Raw genomic sequence first — 20,930 nt, 5'->3', positions numbered from 1 at the left:
GAGACCACTTGTGTTCAGAGCATGAATGAATACTACTCCCTCCGTCTCGCTTAAGATAATACGTTTTCCTTTTTAGTTTGTCCCAACTGAGATAACACATTTCATTTTTTGGTAACTTTCTTTCTCCAATTAATACACTCAACCACTTTTTCTCACTTCTATTAAAATATCCATATTTCTTTATCTCTCTACTTTAATGCTTACACCCACCTTCTTTATTTCAAATTAAACACTTAAACCAATAACTCCTAAAATCTCGTGTCGGCTAAGCAATGTGTCATCTTAGCCGGGACGGAGTGAATAGAAGTGAAGGAATGAGGTGAGCTTGATCGTAGTTGTCTTTTTATCCAAAAATTAGGTTTTCGATTTTCAAGGTATTCAATGTTTTTTGTTGGTGGAATTTATTTAATTAGTAACAACCAATTTTAAATTATTGAGGATATATGCTAAATGTTTGCTGTTGAGATTTTGTTATCTTGATTTTTCTTTTTCTTTTACCTTCTTTTAATGAAAAGGTCAAAAACTCCTTAAAATTATATGATATCTTCTCATTTATCTTTCTTGAAAAAAAAATGATTTTTAGTATTATTTATGCAACGTTTTTCTTTTTAGGTTGTCCTACTAAAAATGAAACGTTTCCTAAAATGGAAGTATTACTATCTTTACTTTTCTCTCTCTTACTTTACTCCCTCTTTATTATCTCACAAAACAACACTGCATAAAATCCCGTATCATAAACCAAATGTTTCATATTTATTGGGACGGAGGGAGTATAATTTATAGATTTACCTCTCCTTTTGATATAAATAGAATATACAAGTCTTACCGAATGGTGCAACCAACTATAATTCAGGCACAAGGTTAAAAGTTAAAATTGGGACACTGCATCTTGAAATGTGTGAAAATTCTAAAGGAAGCTCTCAATGAAATTGTGTACTCCTATTATACTTTACTCTCCCTCCGTCCCATAAAAAAATATCACATTTGCAGGATGACACAGAATTTTAGAAGATTTTATTTTGTGAATTAGATAAAGAGAGAAAATATATTTTTTATATTAATATGAGAGATAACTTTTTCTGAAAATGGAAATGTGACATCTTTTGTGAGACAAACAATAAAGGAAAGTGTGACATCTTTTATGAGACGGATGAAGTATTTTTTTTAAAATTAATTATTGTATGTAAAGGAAATTTCAGTTTTTATTACTTCATTCGTCCCCGATTAAGAGCCACACTTTGATCGGGCACAAGTTTTAACAAATGTAAAGAAAAGATGGTTGAAAAAATTAGTGGAACGTGAGACCCATATTTTTTATATTGGTTTTGTAATAAAATGTGAGTGAATTGAGTTAGTGCAATGTGAGACCTATTTACTATTAATAGTAAAAATGAAGTGTGACTCTTAATTTGGGACGGACCAAAATAGAAAAGTTTGACTCTTAATCGGGATGAAGGGAGTATCATTTGTTTCCATTTTTAATTTTTAGAATTTTAAAAAATTAGGTAAATTCAAGCTTGTATATTATTAATTTAAAATTAGTTAACTAATTTAATTAAACGGAATACTATATTTAGATTAGATCTACAAATTAATGTGCTTGGCATTTTGTCCAAGGTAAGATAATTGGAGATTTTTCAAAAAGATGGTTTTCACTATATTGGAGAAAAGACACTATAAAAAGTAAAAACCATTCCAACTGTTCACTTGAATTATTGAAACAAGATAAGGTAGTACTAGTATACTAGACTTATAGCTGTCACATTGTTAATTGGAAAAATCACTTGTACACAGTACACTACTCGGTCTAATATTTCAGTAGTACTCCCTACGTCTATTTCACATTAATAAAGTCATTGTGTTATTTTAATACATTCCACGATAAGAAATCATTTTTCATTTTAGTAAAATTAAATACATTTCTTATCACTTATTTTCTTCATCCACAAATAGCAGTCTCATTTCTATTCGATACGGTTTTTAAGAAATGCTAAAAAATGTGTGTGGAAAAAAGTTAGTGGAATATAAGTCCCACTTATATATATTAGTGTTTTAAATGATATGTGGGTGGAATGAGTTAGTGGAATATGAGGTCGCTTTATCATTTGTGGTAATTATGAACCGGGACTCCTATTCATGGACGGAGGGAGTACTTTACTATTTCTTACTTTATTCTCTCTGCTTTTTCTCTACTTTTTTCATTTCCTACTTTACTCTTCCTTTACTTAACTCATCCAACACAATTTTTCTTAATTTCCGTGCTGAAAAGAATTGCCTCAATTACTATAGAACGGATGGAGTATAAGTATTTTCTCCGTCCATAAAAAATATACACTTTGGGTTTGACACGAATTTTAACGCAAAACTAGTAAGTAAAATAAAAGAGGGATAGAGAGAAAATATAATTAAGTATAATATTATTAGTGGGGAATGAGACCCACCTTATTAGAGAGAAAAAAGTTCCAGAGATGGAAAATGCATATTCTTGTGGGACGGATTAAAAAGGAAAGATTACACATTCTTGTGAGACGAAGGGAGTTAGTCCCACATTATAAGTCACACTTGCGTTTCTACGCTCGTTTTATAAAAATGATACTCTCTCTGTCTCAATTTAGTTAATACATAACTTTTGGAAACGGAGATTAAGAAATTGTATTGGAAAGTAGGAAAGAGGAATAAAGTAGGAATTATAAAGAGAGAGTAAATTAAGTGATTGAATGAAGTAAGAGTGATTAGATGTTTTATTTTTTGTCAAAAAGGGAATTCCAAAAAAAAATGCGACTCAACTTAATTGGGACGGGGAATAATAAATAGTTAAAGTAGTAAAATGGTAAAGAGAGAGAATAATGTAGAGAAAAATCTACTTTTACCACTACTCCCTCCGTTTTTTAAAAATAGCAACTCTTTTCATTTTAGTCCGTTCTTTAAAATTAACAACATTCAAACTTTCTATTTTTGGAAATCTTTACAATCTTATACATCAATTTATTTACCACTTATGTCATTTACACTTCCCTAATAAAGTGAGCCCCATAATTCACTAACATTAATTCTATTATTTTTTTTTCTCTCTCTCCCTCATACTTTACCAATTTTTCTCTCTCCCTCTCTCTCTTACTTTACTAATTTTTCTCTACTCTCTCTTACTTTTACCAAATTGTGCATTAAAACCTGTGCCGTTTTAAATATCCCTATTTTTAAAAAGCCGGAAGAAGTATTTATTCTATTATTTTTATAAAACGAGTACATAAACGTAAGTGTGACTCTTAATATGAGACGAATGGAGTAAAACTCTTAAACGTGGACATCTTAAAATAATAATTGAGAATTTGAGACATTATTTCGTTGATAAATTGAGTAAGCAATAACTCAAGATCTAATTTATACTCCCTCCATCCCAAAGAATATGAATTTCGGGTTCAACACGAGTTTTAATGCAAAGTTGATAAAGTAAGAAAGATATACAAGAATAAAGTAATTAAAGTATTATTAATGCGAATGGGTCCACCTCAATAGAGAGAAGAGAGTTTTCAAAATGAGAAAATGCATATTTTTATTGAACAGACTTAAAAAAATAGTGCATATTCTTCTGAGACGGAGGAAATACAACTAATCTACCGAGAAAAGAATAGAAAAAAAATACAATTCCAAGTTTTCACTTTAATAAACGAGAACAAGACATGGAGTATGCGTTCTAGAATCATATAAGTAGATGTTTTTTCTCACTTTGCATTAAAAGGCTCTTTCATCATTTTTATGTCTCATGAGTGCGGTCATATTTATTTCAATTCATTATCTCTATGGGTGATATTCAAATTTTCTTTGCAAAATAGCAGTACCAATTTATCTTCTCAAAATTCAAATGCTGTTCCCAATTATTCCCAATTATCTGAATTTCTAAATTTTCAATTGATCAAATATGGGCAAGGGTATGGGGGATATTAATCGATACGACAATCCATTATCTGACGATGATGACATAGCCACAAAGAAAAGAAAAGTCCTTTGTCCTGATGACAATGCGGAGAAGAATCACAGAAACTAAGCACGTATTGGAATAGAGGGCTTTTCTTCTATTCCCACTACGGCATAGCATCTCTCAGGCACAAGTTTAAGGCCAAAAGGTGGATAGGCCCTAAGCCACCGCATATCCTAATTGAAGACTCATGCGACATTAATTCCACTATTATTACGGAGGAACAACTCCTTCGTATTTATAGAAATTAGGGGGCATAATGCACATGGATATAGTAAGTCTTGCTTGGGCTGGTCATAATGCACGTATTAAGTCTTGCCACTCTCTCTCCCTGCCACGTCAGCAGCACTAAAAATCCACCTGCCACATCAAATTTAGGCCAGCCGCAATAAAAATAATTAAAAAACAACTACATTTACGGAATTAAACACAAAATATGGAATTAAATTTACGACACATATACAGAAAAAGTTCGTTAATTTTATTTAAATAAAAAAAAAGTACATTAACTAAAAATTATAAAAATTATATAATAAAAAAAAATCCGGGCTTACACACACGAGCCACTGCCCCACTCTACTCCTCATTAATTTATTAAAAAAATACATTAAAAAATGTTAGTATGCCTTGAATCCGTTATAGTTTGCCGGTATGACATGTGTCTGTTTTAGATCTTAATTTTGTATTGAGCCTAGTTGTTTTTGTCCATCGTTAGATGTTGCTCTTGTACAGAAATTTAGAGAAAGAGAAAATCGCGTTTATATAGTTTTTCAAAAATTAAAAAAAATTAAAAAAATAGCGCTGGCCGATCGGCACGCCATAATGGCGGCCAGCGCATCGGCCAGCGCCAGGCGATCGGCTAGTCCACACCGATTTCGAACTGGCCGATTGCAATGGTTCGTTTAGCCGACCGGCTAGCGACGTAGATCGACTAGCCGGCATTAGAGTTGCTTTTAGAAGTCATAATACTATCGGGATGTGGGGCCCCTTGATGTTGACGTTGATGTTGAGGTTTCAGCCTTTTTGCAACAACGTATAGGCCCCCCAATGCTCGAGAATGGGACCCACAACGTGGATACAGAAATCAAATTTCATAGTACACAAAGTACATAAAAGCTTTCCTACCTCCTGACTCCTGAGGTCCCACAAAACGTGGATACTGATATCAAATTTAAAATATCACATTCAATAAGCTCACCTACTTCCAGAGGTCCCACTACGTTCATGCTCAAGTATGTGTGGATCTTCGCATTGCTAATTTACTGATCAAAAAGCAGGGAAAAAAAAAAAAAAAAAAAGTAGAATGGCAGAATTTGTTGCTAATGCTTCTCTGGAAATCCTTCGTGATTTGCTGGTTGAAGAAACTAAGTTTCTGCTTAGTGTGAGCGGTGATGTTGAGAAAGTCAAAGCAGATCTGAGAAGCATCCATGCCTTGTTGATGAAAGCTGACAGAGAGAGAAGCAATTCTCCAACTCTAAAGCTTTACAGTTCCCAACTCAAAGATCTGGCGGAAAAAGCTGAGAATCTGCTTGAGACGTATGACGTTGAGGTTCAATCCAAAAGGCAGGGGCAGAAGAGCCTCAAGGAAAAATTTCAAAGATACATTTGCATCATTGGTGAGTGTTGCAGTATCCATGAAGTTGGCAATGAGGCTCGCCACATAATATCAGCCCTGGCCGAGCTCACTACCAAGTTGGAGTCGGAGTTGGGACAAGAAAGCTCATCTCTCTCGAGGCAGGGAGATGATGAGCGGCAGCGGATGTTGAGGCAGACGTATGCTCATGAGGTTGAGCCTCATTTCGTGGGCATGGAGAGTGACATCAAGGTTTTGGTCTCCAAGGTGAAGGATGTGAAACGGCCCCGAGTAGTGAAGATATATGGGATGGGTGGTCTCGGAAAAACTACACTTGCGAGAAAGGAGCAATGCCAAAACTTACTTCCTTGTTCATCTATGAGTGCCGCAATTTGGAGAAGGTTCCAGATGGTCTGAGATTCTCCTCCTCTCTTCGACTGATGGAAATTATGAATATGCCAAGAGAATTTATAGAGAGAGTAAAGGAAGAAGATTATGGGCCATTTGTGGAGAAAAGAATATATAAGGGTCGGTTCTATGAGAAGAATATTTTGTGAAGAAGAAGAATCTTGGCCGTAAGCTGAGAATTTAGGAGCAAGTGCCTGATGTTTTTGGAGGTAATAAATTTGTGACCATACATTATTAATTATATAAATATATATATTGCTAGGAAAGTTGTTTCTCTTTTGTGTTTTCTATATAACTAACTGCTATATATAATACATAATGATCTTGATCTTGTGCTATTTCTAATTTCTTTTATTTGATGATAACTTTCCGGTCCAACAGAGCTTTGATTTCTAATTATTAATTATAACTCTCATATTAATAATTAGGCTCTCCAGCGCACCTCCACGACCAACACCTGAGCCACCTACATCGGCTCCAACACATCCGCTCCGCAACCGACATCCACACCATATGCTCCAAGATTATGTTTAGTTATTTCTTTATAGCGTTGAGTCTATTTTAAGTCTTGTTATCGAGTCCGTTATTATTTTCATCCAGGTTCTCTTTGTGTTCTTTCCCGGATCAGATTATGAGAGTCGAACCACATAGATTTAGGTATGTTTTTCCATTATATAAGTTGAGCAATACGAACTTATCTTTTCTGGCCTGTATGTTTTTCTGGCTCGGATCAGATTATGAGAGTCGAACCACATAGATTTAGGTATGTTTTTCCATTATATAAGTTGAGCAATACGAACTTATCTTTTCTGGCCTGTATCATATATCTTTGTGATATTTTATCAATTTGTTTTCTTGTAGTACAACTTATAATTCTCTCTTTTCAAATGCCCACAATTGAATGTTGGTGGATTTGTTTTCTGTGTCCAGCAAATGCTATTATTGTTACACACTATAGTTTTTGTGGACATATGAAGTAATCTTTCAAGATAAATGTTAAATTGGGATCTGAAATAACCAGGAACGTATAATTGGATGTTTATTGAAGCTCCAAATTTGACAAAAATATCATGAAGAATTCCAAAAAATAAGGTGAAATGCAGGCATCTAGGCAATCCATCAAGTCACTTGCTTTCTGCGTCATATATATCAGTTCTGAACAGCATATAAGGAAAAACAAACGAATGCAAAAACTAAACACTAGATACATAGGCTTTTATTAGGAATTAACTCAACCCTATAAGACTTGGACTCCTAACTGAAATTTGAACACACTCTCCAAGTATTATATAATCAAAATTTGTTTATGTACTCTCATATTCATACGGATCACACTCCAAACCACATTTTTATCACAATCCAGTGCACCTCCTGACTCTCCACGACCAACACCCAAGACACCTACATCGGCTGCAACACGCCCGCACCACAACCGACATCCACATCCAAAGTTCCATGATTATGTTCAGTTATTTCCTTATATAGAGTCAAGTCTATTTTAGTATCGTTATCGAGTCAGTTATTTATTTCCATTTGGGTTTTCTTTGTGGTTCTTTCCCGGATCAAATTATGAGCGTCGAACCACGGAGGATTAGGTTTGTTTTTCCTATCTGAGTCTTGTTATTTCTATTCTTTCAATTGAGTAATAAGACCTCATCTTTTTCAAACCCAGAACTGACTTCTTCCTCAATGTCATGACCTGTATTACATATCCTTTCTTGTATTATCAAACCCAGAGTACGGCATGAAGAACAGAATGGTACAGAATACGGAGTCCAATAACGGCTTGGACGATTCATTAACAACAAACCCTCACTCATAGCACTTGGACTAAATGATGCTACAAACAAAGTTGGAAATTTGTTTCTTAAGTTAGTAGTAGAGTATTTAGAATCAAACACTATACTGCGAGAAATGTAGTAAAGGTAAAACCAAGAGCAGACACAGAATAATTGGATAAAATGAAGAAACCAAAGCTTACAATTTTCGAAAATCATAAGCCTATTTAGAATCCTCATTCCTCAAGATAAACAATTGCTTATAGACACCACACAAATCAGCCCATTCTCACAGATTATAGAATGAAAAAAAAAAAAAAAAAAAAAAAAAACAGAATCAGCTCAAAAATGCATTTTCAATCACATAAAATGCTGAAACTAAGTTATCATTCCACCATACTGCTCAGAAAGGCAGCTCCAATTATCGATGTGCCATTAACGGCCAGCCTATTATTACTGTGAATTTCTAAATCTCTCACAAATGTCGGTATATTAGTTGTGCCTATTATTTATCTTCCTTGGATTACACAAATTAGAAAATAAGGAAAATATGGATAGATGTCCAGACACACTTGAAGTTCCGATTTGGCAAAAATGTCATGAAGAATTCCCAAGAAATGAAGTGAAATACAGGCATCTAGGCAATCCTTCATCCAAACAGTTCCATCCTTGTTCCACCAAGTCACTTGCTCATATCAGTTCTGAACAAGCATATAAGGAAAAACAAGAAGCAACAACTAAACACAAGATACATAGGCTGAAAAGTTTCGTGAAAAATGAAAATATAAAACTATGTTTAAAATTTAAATGTAGAGAACATATCACTCCTGCAATATACTTCTATTAGAAAGGACTCAACCCTATAAGACTTGGACTTCTAAGTGAATTTTAAACACACTTTCCTAGTATTATACAATCAAGATTTTCAGAGGACTAGAGTTGCAACTAGCCAAATTGATAAATATGCATCTAAGGAAACATTGTTGTATCCGTCAGAAAAATACTAAACAATTACCATTTTCCTGAATATGAAACATCATATAAGTGAAAACGGTCATACAAATAAGGATAATTGTTACATAAGCTTCTTCTTAACGAACATGAAACTCACCTTCATTTTTTTGACTAAGGAACCAGAATAGTTAGAAGAAAACACAAGGCTCGAGCTCAGCTAAACCAGTGGTTCCTAAAATAATTATCTAATCTGTAATCATGCATCGGCAAAGATTGGAGCATATCCAACTCCTCTTCTTTATGCAAGGGTTACTATAATAAACACAGCCTGAGGTTTAACTACATTAGCATCGTAACAGGTTCAAGAATCCAAGGTTTCCGAAAAATTGCAAGATAGATTCTCTCTTCTCGTGGCTTACAATTTGAAGTTACAAACACTAACAAAGCAAAATATATTCCTAGGTATTTGCCCATCTTACTCAGCTAAGATCAGCAGTGGCAATGATTCTCACATAGATAAAACTCAAATTCACCACAACATCATTATCAACCGAAAGTTATCCAGTGTGTAATGATGCATCAGCAGAGTTTGGAGGGTGTCCAACTCCTCTTCTTTGTGCCAAGGTTACTATAAAAAAACACAATCAGATTCAGAGGTTAAACTACATTAGCATCCTAACAGGTTTCAGAATCCAAGGTTTTCGTAAAATTGCAAGATTATCTCTTCTCAAAGCTACAAGCACTAACAAAGCCAAATATGTTCCTAGGTATTTGCCCATCTTGCTCAGCTAAGATCAGCAGCAATGCTCAATTGATAAAACTCAAATTCACCCCCAAATCATTCACATTTTACACACACAGAGAGGCATAATTAAGGATACACCAAGTACAATCCATGCGCGAAAGCTCCTGCCAAGGCTACGGTGAACAATCGATCCCTCAAAACCGGTTTGTGCCGGAGTGAAATCCGAACTGCAGCCAATCAACCGAGAATTAGGGGAAATTACGTCGATTGATTTGTACGGCGCCAAAATACACACAACGAAATTGACTTACTGAGAGGAAGAACAGGGGCGTAGATCAGATAGAATTCATCCTTTTGTCTAACCTCATTCTGTAACTTTTTTCCCTTTTCTGGATTTTTTTATGTACGTGGCCTTTGTCTATTTATGTCATTGCGCGAAAAGTTGGGTGGTACGCCCTCCGTCCGTAAGAGTTTAATTAATGAGCCAGTTTTAAGAAATATTAAAAAATTGCATAGAAAAATGTTAATGGAATAAAGGTTTTATTTGTATATATTAGTTTGTGAATAAAATGGGAGTGGAATGAGTTAGTGGAAAGTGAGACCCTATTACTATTTATAGTGAGACCATGTTACTATTTATAGTAAGAGTGAATCGGGACTCTAATTCGCGTACGAATTAAAATAGAAAAATGAGACTCTTATTAGCAAACAGAGGGGGAGTATGATTTTGGGAAATTCATAACAACATAAAGACTAGTATCAAATAATAATAATTATTATTACTCTGTAAAAAACAGTTATGATCAACTCATCCCTATTTAGTAAGTAATCCCTCCGTCCCACTTTAGAAGTCCCGATTTACTACTCTTAGGTATCCCATTTTAGGAGTCCCGGTTGGAATATTCCATAATTGGTAATAGGCCTCACATTCCACTCACCTTTTACACTCACATTTTATTATAAAACTAATATATAAAAGTAGGACCCACATTCCACTATCTTTTTTCACCAACTTTCCCTTGTATTTCTTAAAACCTGTGCTGAACTCAACAGAGACTCCTAAAGTGGGACGAGGGAGTATTATTCTGTTTATATACACGCAGGGGCATATTAGGGTCCTTAAACACAATACAAATCACAGTCTTTGAATACTTGGATTGGATGATTGTGATAAACTACATTATTGTATTAAAAGTTTACATTATTAGTCGAGCTACATAATTAGACTGACAATCTACACTAATCTACTAAAATGTTACATTATTATCCAAGGCTACAAATCTATATTATTAAATGACACGTGACGTTAATCTAACCGTTAGATCATAAGATTCAATGAATGGCAAATGTTTTGAATTTTAGTTGTATTTAGCGTTTGGATATGAATACGTCCTACCTATCAATACATTTATTTTTAAATACCAATGGCAACGTGAACAGTTTAAATAATCAATATGAAACATTTTAAACAATCAGTATAAAGAATATGAAAATCTGTATTGTCTTTCGTATTATATGTATGGATACCTATTCAAATTAAAAAGTTTTAATAATCAATATAACTATTCATTAATACTATTAATTAATAGATTATCACATATGAAACAATATATGAAATTAATTAAAATAATGAATATTATATGGAGTACAAAGAAACAACCAATATAACAATTATCAATCAAACTAACAAAATAATAAATATATTAAATGAAAATAAAAGATTTGTTTGCTAATAGTTCAAACTTATCGTGATTTTCCTTAATTATTAGTTAATAGTATAATAATAAGGAAAGAATGAGCCATTTATAAGTTATAGTAGTAGTATAATACTAATACGGAAGGAATGAGAAATATAAGGGATTGAATAACTACCATATATCAAAAGAGAAAAATAGCCTTTTCAAATTTTTAATAATTTTTTGAAATGGAATAATCATGACCATTTCTTTGAAATCGTGGTTGCTATAAAAATAATCATGGACACAGCTAATCCTCTCATTTTAAATCATAAGGTTCGCCCACATGGCGAGATCTCTATCCTTTCATTTTAAAATACGTTCTAAATTATTTAATAAAAATTAAACGTCATTTTTGTAAACCACTCCGTATATATAAAAATAACTACTCTTATATTTATAAACATGTACATCCGGTGTCAACTATTTAAATACCAAAAATAATGGATCTACAAAGTGGTTACAGCTATTCTCCCATTTTAAATCAATGTGCATGGATTTCTATATTGACGAGAAGCACTTGCTTAGATAACACGATAGAAGAGGATGAAAAAAAAAAAAAAAAAAAAAAGAATGGCATAATATCTTGCAAATGTGTTTCTGGAAACCCTTCGTGATTTGCTGGTCAAATGAGAAGCATCATGCCTTATTCTGCGGATTGAGCCAATCCTATTTCTCAAGTATTATTGATGTGCCTAAATATATATTTTAATATGATCAACAATTTGAGAACACTAATTAAAATAGAGTGAATTATACTTTAGTACCTAAACTTTGAAAGAATTATACTTTAGTACCTAAAGTTTTTAAATTTTATGAAATGCAGTACTCAAATTTTAAAAATATACTCACACGCCTTTAGACTTTGATGTAATATTGGTGGGGGACTTTTGCATTGGACTTTTTTGGTCTAAAATACCCTCTAGTCATTAAAAGACATTTTAGTCAAATTGTTATGAAAGAGAAATGATAACTTTCTAACATACTCCACCCGTTTTATACAGGTTTCATATTCTATTTTTTATAGATTTATATAGTAGTGGATAGTGTGACGTCCCTACAAATTCAGAAAAGGAAATGATGGCCGTCTATCAATACAAATAACTAAGATACCCTTTTAAGAGTTGGAGGATACTCCCTCCGTCCACCATTTAAAGAGCCCATTTGATATTTCGCTTTGTCCATAATTTATAAAACTATTTATTTTATTCAATTTTTAGTATGCAAATCCTACATTACCAACTTTTTACATTCACAATTCAATATAAAATTAATACTTTAAATGAGTATCACATTCCACTCACTTTCTCTTTTCTCTTTTCTTAAAACCGTCCGAATCAAAAGGACTCTTTAAATGGTGGACAGAAGGAAAGAGTAGTATTTTAGACTAAAATATTACATCAAAGTCTCTTTAGTAATATTACATCAAAGTCTTGGGACATGCGTAGATATTTTTAAAGGTAAGTATCACATTTAATATAATTTCAAAGTTTAATATAGTGTACTCTATTTATGATTGGTCAAAATATCAACAACCATGGTTTGAGAAGATAATACTAAAAACATGACTGTGTTTATGTTTAAATAATTGTCTCTGTCTATGAAGTCAACAATATGAATACCTAACCTTGTAAAATAATTGAAACCATGTCTATCAAGACGTGATCGGTGTATAAAAATAATCATAGGTGCAGGTATCGCATTTGAATACATTACTAATCTCTCAATATAGATGAATAAGCTTGCCCACTTGGCCACTTCCCGAGAGTTGTTACAGCTATTCTATTGACGAGAAGCACTTGCCTAGATAACACAATTTGTCATCTGTCAAAAGGAGAGAAAAAAAAAAGAAGAAACAGAAAAAAGTAGAATGGCAGAATCTCTATGGGTGAAATTCAAATTTTCTTTGCAAAATAGTAGTACCAATTTATCTTCTCAAAATTCAAATGCTGTTCCCAATTATCTGAATTTCTAAATTTTCAATTGATCAAATATGTGCAAGGGGTTGGGTATATTAATCGATACGACAATCCATTATCTGACGATGACGACATAGCCACGAAGAAAAGAAAAGTCCTTTGTTCTGATGACAATGCGGAGAAGAATCACATAAACTAAGCACGTATTCGAACAAAGGGCTTTTCTTCTATTCCCACTACTGCTATGCCTTGTAGTTGCAACATCTCTCAGGCACAAGTGTAAGCCAAGAGGTGGGTTAGGCCCTAAGCCACTGCGCATCCTAATTGAAGACTCGTCACAATACTATAGGACCGGGATGTGGGGCCCCTTGATGTTGATGTTGATGTTGAGGTTTCAACCTTTTTGCAACAACGTATCGGCATCCCAATGCTCGAGAATGGGACCCACAACGTGGATACAGAAATCAAATTTCAAAGTATTACTCCCTCCGTCCCGGAGTATTAGACTCACTTCTTTTGGGCACATGATTTAAGGAATTGGTATTTAAATAGTTAAAAAGGAGAGAGTAAAGTATGAGAGAGGGAAAAAGTAGGAGAGAGAAGAGAGAAAAAAGTAGGTGGAGAATAAAATAAGATAAATGCTTTTTGCTAAAAAAGGAAATAAGTCTAATATGCTGGGACATCCCAAAAGAGAAAGTTGGTCTAATACCTTTAGACGGAGGGAGTACATAATTTACACAAGCTTTCCTACCTCCTGACTCCTGAGGTCCCACAAAACGTGGATACTGATATCAAATTTAAAATATCACATTCAATAAGCTCACCTACTTCCAGAGGTCCCACTACGTTCATGCTCAAGTATGTGTGGATCTTCGCATTGCTAATTTACTGATCAAAAAGCAGGGCAAAAAAAAAAAAAAAAAAAAAGTAGAATGGCAGAATTTGTTGCTAATGCTTCTCTGGAAATCCTTCGTGATTTGCTGGTTGAAGAAACTAAGTTTCTGCTTAGTGTGAGCGGTGATATTGAGAAAGTCAAAGCAGATCTGAGAAGCATCCATGCCTTGTTGATGAAAGCTGACAGAGAGAGAAGCAATTCTCCAACTCTAAAGCTTTACAGTTCCCAACTCAAAGATCTGGCGGAAAAAGCTGAGAATCTGCTTGAGACGTATGACGTTGAGGTTCAATCCAAAAGGCAGGGGCAGAAGAGCCTCAAGGAAAAATTTCAAAGATACATTTGCATCATTGGTGAGTGTTGCAGTATCCATGAAGTTGGCAATGAGGCTCGCCACATAATATCAGCCCTGGCCGAGCTCACTACCAAGTTGGAGTCGGAGTTGGGACAAGAAAGCTCATCTCTCTCGAGGCAGGGAGATGATGAGCGGCAGCGGATGTTGAGGCAGACGTATGCTCATGAGGTTGAGCCTCATTTCGTGGGCATGGAGAGTGACATCAAGCTTTTGGTCTCCAAGGTGAAGGATGTGAAACGGCCCCATGTAGTGAAGATATATGGGATGGGTGGTCTCGGAAAAACTACTCTCGCCAGAAAGGTCTACAACCACAAAGACCTCCAAAGTTATGCTCGAGCATGGGTTTGCATCACCCAACAGTTTCAACCTAAGGCTGTTTTTGGCGAGATTTTGAGACAACTTGATAGCAGCGTCCAACAGAGTCAGATTGATGGCATGCAAGAGGCCGAGTTGGTGACAAGAATTCATAGTTTTTCCAATGGGAGGAAATGTTTGGTGGTGATTGATGATATTTGGAAAAATGATGATTGGGAGATCATAAAGAAAGCTTTTCCGGTGAATTGTAATATCATTCTCACCACTCGCTCCCAGAATATTGCTAATCTAGAATCCGAACCTCACATGCTAAGATTTCTGACCGAAGATGAAGGATGGGCTTTACTTCACAAAGTAACAGATTTATCTCCAGGTTAGAAGTTTAACTCTCTTCTCTCTTCGATGTTATAATTGTATAATTAGAGTGTGTCATCTAAATATAGCATTACTAAACATGTTTGGCGGGTCGCATTATGGTACAATTAGTTTCCAATACAGAACGCATAACTCTTTCGATATAGACATAGCTTTATTAACTGTCTTATATTGATACGAATGTCTTTGTGTTGATATTTAAGGCTGATAGACCAACGTGGCAATGTTATGTGATATGAATCATTAAGTTAGGAAGGGAGATAAAAATAATCATGAGCACTCCATTCATTTTAATTTGATGAATTGTACTACTCCGTCTTGTAAGACTGCCCACAACTAGAAATTGATCTAGAGCACTATTTACTTTCATTGGGTTCTTTAAGAATAAATTGAATATCTGCATCTTATTTTATTTTTATTTTTTTTGTGTATTGTGATCTAGAGCACTATTTACTTCACAAAGTAACGGATTTATCTCCAGGTTAGAAGTTTAACTCTTCTCTCTTCGATGTTATAATTGTATAATTAGAGTGTGTCATCTAAATATAGCATTACTAAACATGTTTGGCGGGTCGCATTATAGTAAAATTAGTTTCCAATACAGAACGTATAACTCTTTCGATTCGATTTTGTATATTAAAATTGTAGACATAGCTTTATTAACAGTCTTATATTGATACGAATGTCTTTGTGTTGATATTTAAGGCTGATAGACCAAAGTGGCAATGTTATGTATTTTATTTTTATTTTTTTGTGTATTGTGATCAGTTGACACAGATTTAAAATCTTTAGAAAATGTTGGAAGAGAAATTGTATCAAAGTGTGAAGGGTTACCACTATCAATTTGTGTTATTGGAGGGATTTTGCGTGCAAAAGAATATGATTTACCAGAATGGAAAAAGGTAAATGCGAACATGGAAATATATTTAAGGCATGGAGAAGGTGTTGAAGAATACAAAATAGTAAAACAGGTGCTGGAGTTAAGCTATGATGCCTTGCCTTATTATTTGAAGCCATGCTTCCTCTATTTAGCATGTTTTCCCGAGGATCACGATATTGATATAGAGAGATTGTATCTATTGTGGATGGCGGAAGGCTTCATTTCATACCAAGATAAAGGACCTAACGAGACTCTAAGAGATGTGGCCCAAAGATATCTAACAGAACTTGTTATGAGGTGTATGGTTCAACTCCATAAAGATAGTTCCTACTCTTCACTAAACAAGTTCTATACATGTGGGCTTCATGATTTGATGCATGATCTCTGCTCTTCTAAAGCTGAAGCTGAAGAAGAAAAGTTTCTTAAGCGCATTGATGCTTCTAAATATCTTACCGGCATTCTTTCACCAACTCAAACAAGGTTAGTAATACCTCCATCAGTTGGCAATTACAAAAGCAGATTAGCCATCAGTTGTGACTTTAAGAGTAAAGTGTCAGGTATAAGTGGGTTAGAGGAAGTTAAAGGTCTTAGATCATTTATACTTCTCCAAAAGTCTTATGGTATGATTGACTTCAAAGAGAGCACGATTGACTTTAAGATGTCGCAATACTTGAGGATATTTGTGGTAGAAGGTTGTGAGTTTGAAGGGGGAAATTTACCAATCAAGGTGGGCAAACTTATTCATTTAAGATATCTGAGTTTGAGGAATTCTGTTGTGAGAGAGCTACCAAAGTCTATATGCAACATGCCATACCTACAGACCTTAGATTTGAGAGTCCAGATTAGTATTAGATTGCCAAATGTGATTTGTAAAATGAAAAGATTAAAGCATCTGTTTCTCCCAATTTGTGGCATAAAATTGATTGGAGGGGAGAAACTAAGACTAGATGGGCTACACGAGATGGAGACATTAGAATGGATCAACAGTGAGACAACTTGCATTGCAGATATCCCCAAATTGATTAGTCTACATAGTCTATGTGTTATAGTTTGTGATGAGGATAGCATGTCAATTGTGTTGAGCAACAAAAATAGCCAAATACGTGATACTTGTCTTCGGGTTGAGTCATGTGATCTAAGTTCAGAGAAAGATATGAAGGTTTTTAATGAGGGGTTGATGTCTCCATCGTTGGTTACTTTGATGATGTCTGAGTGCAATATGAGTGGCGGTTTTCCATACTACAAACAAGGGATGTGTCAAAATTTAGTAACTTTGGGACTATATAACTTGAAGGGTAAGGTAGACATCGAGGAGTTTGGCAAGTATCCCATGTTACAAGAGCTAGAATTACGGGGCATTGTCAAGATGGCAGAAACAATAACTTTTCGTTCAAATTCATTTCCACAACTCAAGCTCCTTGAATTAGGCGAGTTGCAAGATTTAAGGAATTGGGAAGTGGAAAAAGGAGCATTGCCAAAACTTACTTCCTTGGTCATCACGGAGTGCCGCAATTTGGAGAAGGTTCCAGATGGTTTTAGATTCTCCTCCTCTCTTCGACAGATGTATATCACGAGTATGCCAAGAGAATTTATAGAGAGAGCAAATGAAGAAGATTATGGGCCATTTGTCGAGAAAACAATATATTAGGGTCCGTTCTATGAGAAGAATAAATTTGTAAAGAAGATTCTTGGCCGTAAGCTGAGAGTTTAGGAGCAAGTGCCTGATGTTTTTGGAGGTAATAAATTTGTGAACATACATTAAAAATTATATAAATATATATATTGGCTAAGTAAGTTGTTTCTCTTTTGTGTTTTCTATATAACTAACTGCTATATATAATACATAATGATCTTGATCTTGTGCTATTTCTTTTCTTTATCGGATGATCACTTTCCGGTCCAACAGAGCTTTGATTTCTTGTTACTACCCTTTGTGGGCAAGATTGATCAAGGTGAAGATCAGAGGCAGGGGCACCTACTCGTACGTCAAAAACGATCCCCCAGAACCGGGGAGCAAGGGATATGACGAATGGGAGGAGAATGACCTAGTGGTGTTCTCATGGATTGTCGACAACATCGACAATGAGATCATTGCAGACTTTGCCCATCATCAGACGTCAAAGGCGCTCTGGGACAATCTCGCGGTGACGTTCGAGAGTAAAGCCGACAAGTACCTCATCTACGACCTGGAAGAAAAAGCAATTAACATCAAACAAGGAAATATAGATTGGAAACATACTACAGAAAGATTCATGGACTATGGATCAATATAGATCGGAGTCAGAAACAACCAATTAGCTGCTGTGACAAAGGAATCGATCAATTCCGGACGTTCTCAAACTCCAAAAGGCTCATCAAGTTCCTGACCGGATTAAATCAGGAATACGACTCAATCCGACGGGAAATTCTGAAAGAAGAGCCAACACCATTAGTGGAGGCAGCGTATGGATGGGTGAAGGAGGCGGCTCGACGTCGAATCATGCCACTGCGTCCTCCACACCCACCGACGAAGCCAACGGCAGTGCCGACTCATCATTTGGTGGAGAAATCGGACAAGGCCTCGCCGCCCAGACCCAACAACCTCTGAATCGGAACGACCCACCACCACCGCGCCCCGCGGCCACCATTCGACTGGGAAACAAGCTCGACTCGTCGAAATTGTGGTGCTCCCATTGTGGGAAACAGAAACACACTTGGGAGACCTGCTTCAAACGGGTCGGATATCCTGATTGGTGGGAAGAACGGCAGAAGGCGAGAGCTTATCAAGCCCAGGCGAAAATGACGGTCAGTGTAAACGGAGAAGGGGCGAATCGAAGCCGGAAACCATGGGGAATCAACCAGAGTTGGAACGGTGGTGCGTCAGGAGCTTCCACCGGCCGGCGGCAACGTGAGGGGCATCGGAAATTTGGCAGAATGGAAGGAGATAAGAGGCGGCGCGTCTAAAGGAGGTAAAGGGTTTGGATTAAATCCAAACCCTAATTTTACTTACAAAGATGTTTATTTTCCCCCCCTTGAAGTATGTGAAATATAAAAAATGACCCCATCTCCTTATATCTGACCCCAGACTTGCCGAAAATTCGAAAAAGACCCCTATCTCTCCAAAAATCCGAAAATTACCTCAATTTTGAGTCAAAAAATAAATTTGCACCCCTACAAAATTTTTCCGCTGCATTTCATGTTTATGATGTTACTGATAAAAATTCGAAGGGCTGGATATTTGACTGTGGGGCAACTGATACCATGGCTCCGGATAAAAATAATTTTCTTGATTTTAGTGAAGTTACTAGATCTTATATTCGAACTGCAAATGGGGAATTGATTACTGTGTGGGGTCTGGCACTATTGAGATTTCACCTACACTCCGGCTTAAGAACTATCTATATATGCCTACACTGTCTCAAAGATTGATGTCCATAAGTCATGTGACGAAGGAGTTAAATTGCACACTTCTAATGCATCCCGACCTTTGTATTCTGCAGGATATTCAGACGAGGAGGATTCTTGGGCGTGGCACTTAGAAGCAAGGGCTCTACTACGTAGATGAGATAGCCCAACATGAAGTGCGATGCTGGCTCACAGATCCACGAAACAGGAAACTTGGCTCTGGCACCGAAGACTAGGACACCCCTCTCCTGGTTACTTTAAATTACTTTATCCGAACCTTTCTATTTCTTCTGATTTTTCTTGTGAGACTTGTGTTTTAGCCAATAGCCACAAACAGACTTTTAAACCCACAAATACTCGGTATGAAATCTATATTTTCTTTAGTACACTCTGATGTTTGGGGTCATGCGCCTTTTATTGGTGGAAATGGCTTTCGATATTTTGTGATATTTGTTGATGATTGTACTAGGATGACATGGATTTATTTTTTGAAACACAAGTCGGAAGTCTTTGATAGATTTGCATCCTTTTTTAAACTAATCCAGACACAATTTCATACCACTATCCAAACCCTTAGGTCCGATAATGGGAGAGAATTCGTTAACAGTGCTATAACCCAGTTTTGTATAAATAATGCAGTGATTCATCAAACTTCTTGTACCTATACACCTGAACAAAATGGGGTAGCTGAAAGAAAGAATAGAGTTATTTTAGAAATGACCCGAGCCCTTATGATTGAATCCAAAGTTCCCAAACATTTTTGGCCCGAAGCTGTTGCTACATCCATCTTTCTCATCAATCGCCTCCCAACCAAAATCCTAAACATGAAAACTCCCCTCGATATTTTATCCAAACAAGCCAAAATTCCCGAATACCTTAACCTTCCTCCGAAAGTCTTTGGTTGTACTGTTTACACTAATATACCTAAACATGAAAGAACAAAACTCTCACCGTGTGCAACGAAATGTGTTTTTGTGGGGTATGGGGTAAACCAAAAAGGGTACAGATGCTTTGATCCCAACACCAAAAAAATCACCACCACTATGAACTGTAATTTTTTAGGAACCAGAATTTTTCTACCACACCCACCTTAGTAGTCAGGGGGAGAGTGATCTAGGTAGTTCTACGGACTATCTAAGTTGGGTTATGCCAGTTCCAAGCTCCTCGATTGAGGAACCAACAGATCCAGTTGTCACTTCTGCCGGGCAGGTCTCACCACAAGAGCCATCTCACCTAAGTCCTTGTAATCCTTCTCCAATGATATCTGAGGTAATCTCTGAACCAAGAACAGTTGAAATTCCAGTTACCACTGACACTGTTGAAACAAAACCTCTTGTAGAAGACAATACAATAGATGGAGACACGGGGAGATATGCACTTCCTTTTCGGAGTACGAGGGGAATTCCGCCAAAGAGATACTCTCCAGAGAAGATTGGGAAGAAGAGTCGATATGGGGTGGCAAACTTTGTTCAAGGAAACCTGACAAAAATAGCTTGAGCTTTTGAAGTTGCGTTGTATGAAGAAGAGGAGATCCCACAGTCAGCCGAAGAAGCAATGAAGCATAAGAATAGGAGGGAAGCAATGTTTGTTGAGATGAAGGCATTGATGAAAAACAACACGTGGGTACGAGGCAAGTTACC

At 35.9% G+C, this 20,930-nt stretch overlaps 3 protein-coding genes across 3 annotated transcripts; 2 read left to right on the top strand and 1 right to left on the bottom strand.

Moving 5' to 3' along the window:
* The first annotated feature begins 5,256 nt into the window (after positions 1-5,256).
* Positions 5,257-6,878, top strand: LOC148927044 (putative disease resistance protein At1g50180). Its single transcript, XM_089056237.1, has 2 exons — positions 5,257-6,166; positions 6,386-6,878. Exon 1 carries the CDS (start codon positions 5,280-5,282, stop codon positions 5,964-5,966), a length of 687 nt encoding a protein of 228 aa, XP_088912363.1. The 5' UTR covers positions 5,257-5,279; the 3' UTR covers positions 5,967-6,166; positions 6,386-6,878.
* Positions 6,879-7,072: 194 nt separating this feature from the next.
* Positions 7,073-12,819, bottom strand: LOC148927043 (SH3/FCH domain protein). The gene is made up of 4 exons (XM_089070271.1): positions 12,798-12,819; positions 9,746-9,823; positions 9,571-9,661; positions 7,073-7,112 (listed from the first exon to the last, which is right to left on the bottom strand). Exons 1-4 carry the CDS (start codon positions 12,817-12,819, stop codon positions 7,082-7,084), a joined length of 222 nt encoding a protein of 73 aa, XP_088926397.1. The 3' UTR covers positions 7,073-7,081.
* A 1,153-nt stretch (positions 12,820-13,972) lies between these two features.
* LOC148927042 (putative disease resistance protein At1g58390) lies at positions 13,973-19,678 on the top strand. Its single transcript, XM_089069860.1, has 4 exons — positions 13,973-15,024; positions 15,795-17,642; positions 17,813-18,854; positions 19,386-19,678. Exons 1-2 carry the CDS (start codon positions 14,022-14,024, stop codon positions 17,552-17,554), a joined length of 2,763 nt encoding a protein of 920 aa, XP_088925986.1. The 5' UTR covers positions 13,973-14,021; the 3' UTR covers positions 17,555-17,642; positions 17,813-18,854; positions 19,386-19,678.
* Positions 19,679-20,930: the final 1,252 nt, after the last annotated feature.

Source organism: Salvia hispanica, chromosome 4 (genome assembly GCF_029641045.1).
Source record: "Salvia hispanica isolate PSC_SH4W2 chromosome 4, Shi_PSC_v1, whole genome shotgun sequence".
NCBI classification, from domain to species: Eukaryota; Viridiplantae; Streptophyta; class Magnoliopsida; order Lamiales; family Lamiaceae; genus Salvia; species Salvia hispanica.
The sequence above is the reverse complement of the archived record's forward strand: the minus strand, read 5'-3'. Positions and strand labels throughout refer to the sequence as shown.

What these genes read in the sequence shown, in the direction of transcription:
- LOC148927044 (XM_089056237.1), top strand. Translation starts at nt 5,280, where the DNA reads ATGGCAGAATTTGTTGCTAATGCTTCTCTGGAAATCCTTCGTGATTTG.
- LOC148927043 (XM_089070271.1), bottom strand. Translation starts at nt 12,819, where the DNA reads ATGGTTTCAATTATTTTACAAG. An exon ending in GGTTTCAATTATTTTACAAG is followed by an intron (nt 9,824 to 12,797) that starts GTTAGGTATTCA and finishes AAAAAAATCCAG; the next exon opens with AAAAGGGAAAAAAGTTACAG. An exon ending in GCGCATGGATTGTACTTGGT is followed by an intron (nt 7,113 to 9,570) that starts GTATCCTTAATT and finishes TATGCTGTTCAG; the next exon opens with AACTGATATATATGACGCAG.
- LOC148927042 (XM_089069860.1), top strand. Translation starts at nt 14,022, where the DNA reads ATGGCAGAATTTGTTGCTAATGCTTCTCTGGAAATCCTTCGTGATTTG. An exon ending in AGTAACAGATTTATCTCCAG is followed by an intron (nt 15,025 to 15,794) that starts GTTAGAAGTTTA and finishes TATTGTGATCAG; the next exon opens with TTGACACAGATTTAAAATCT.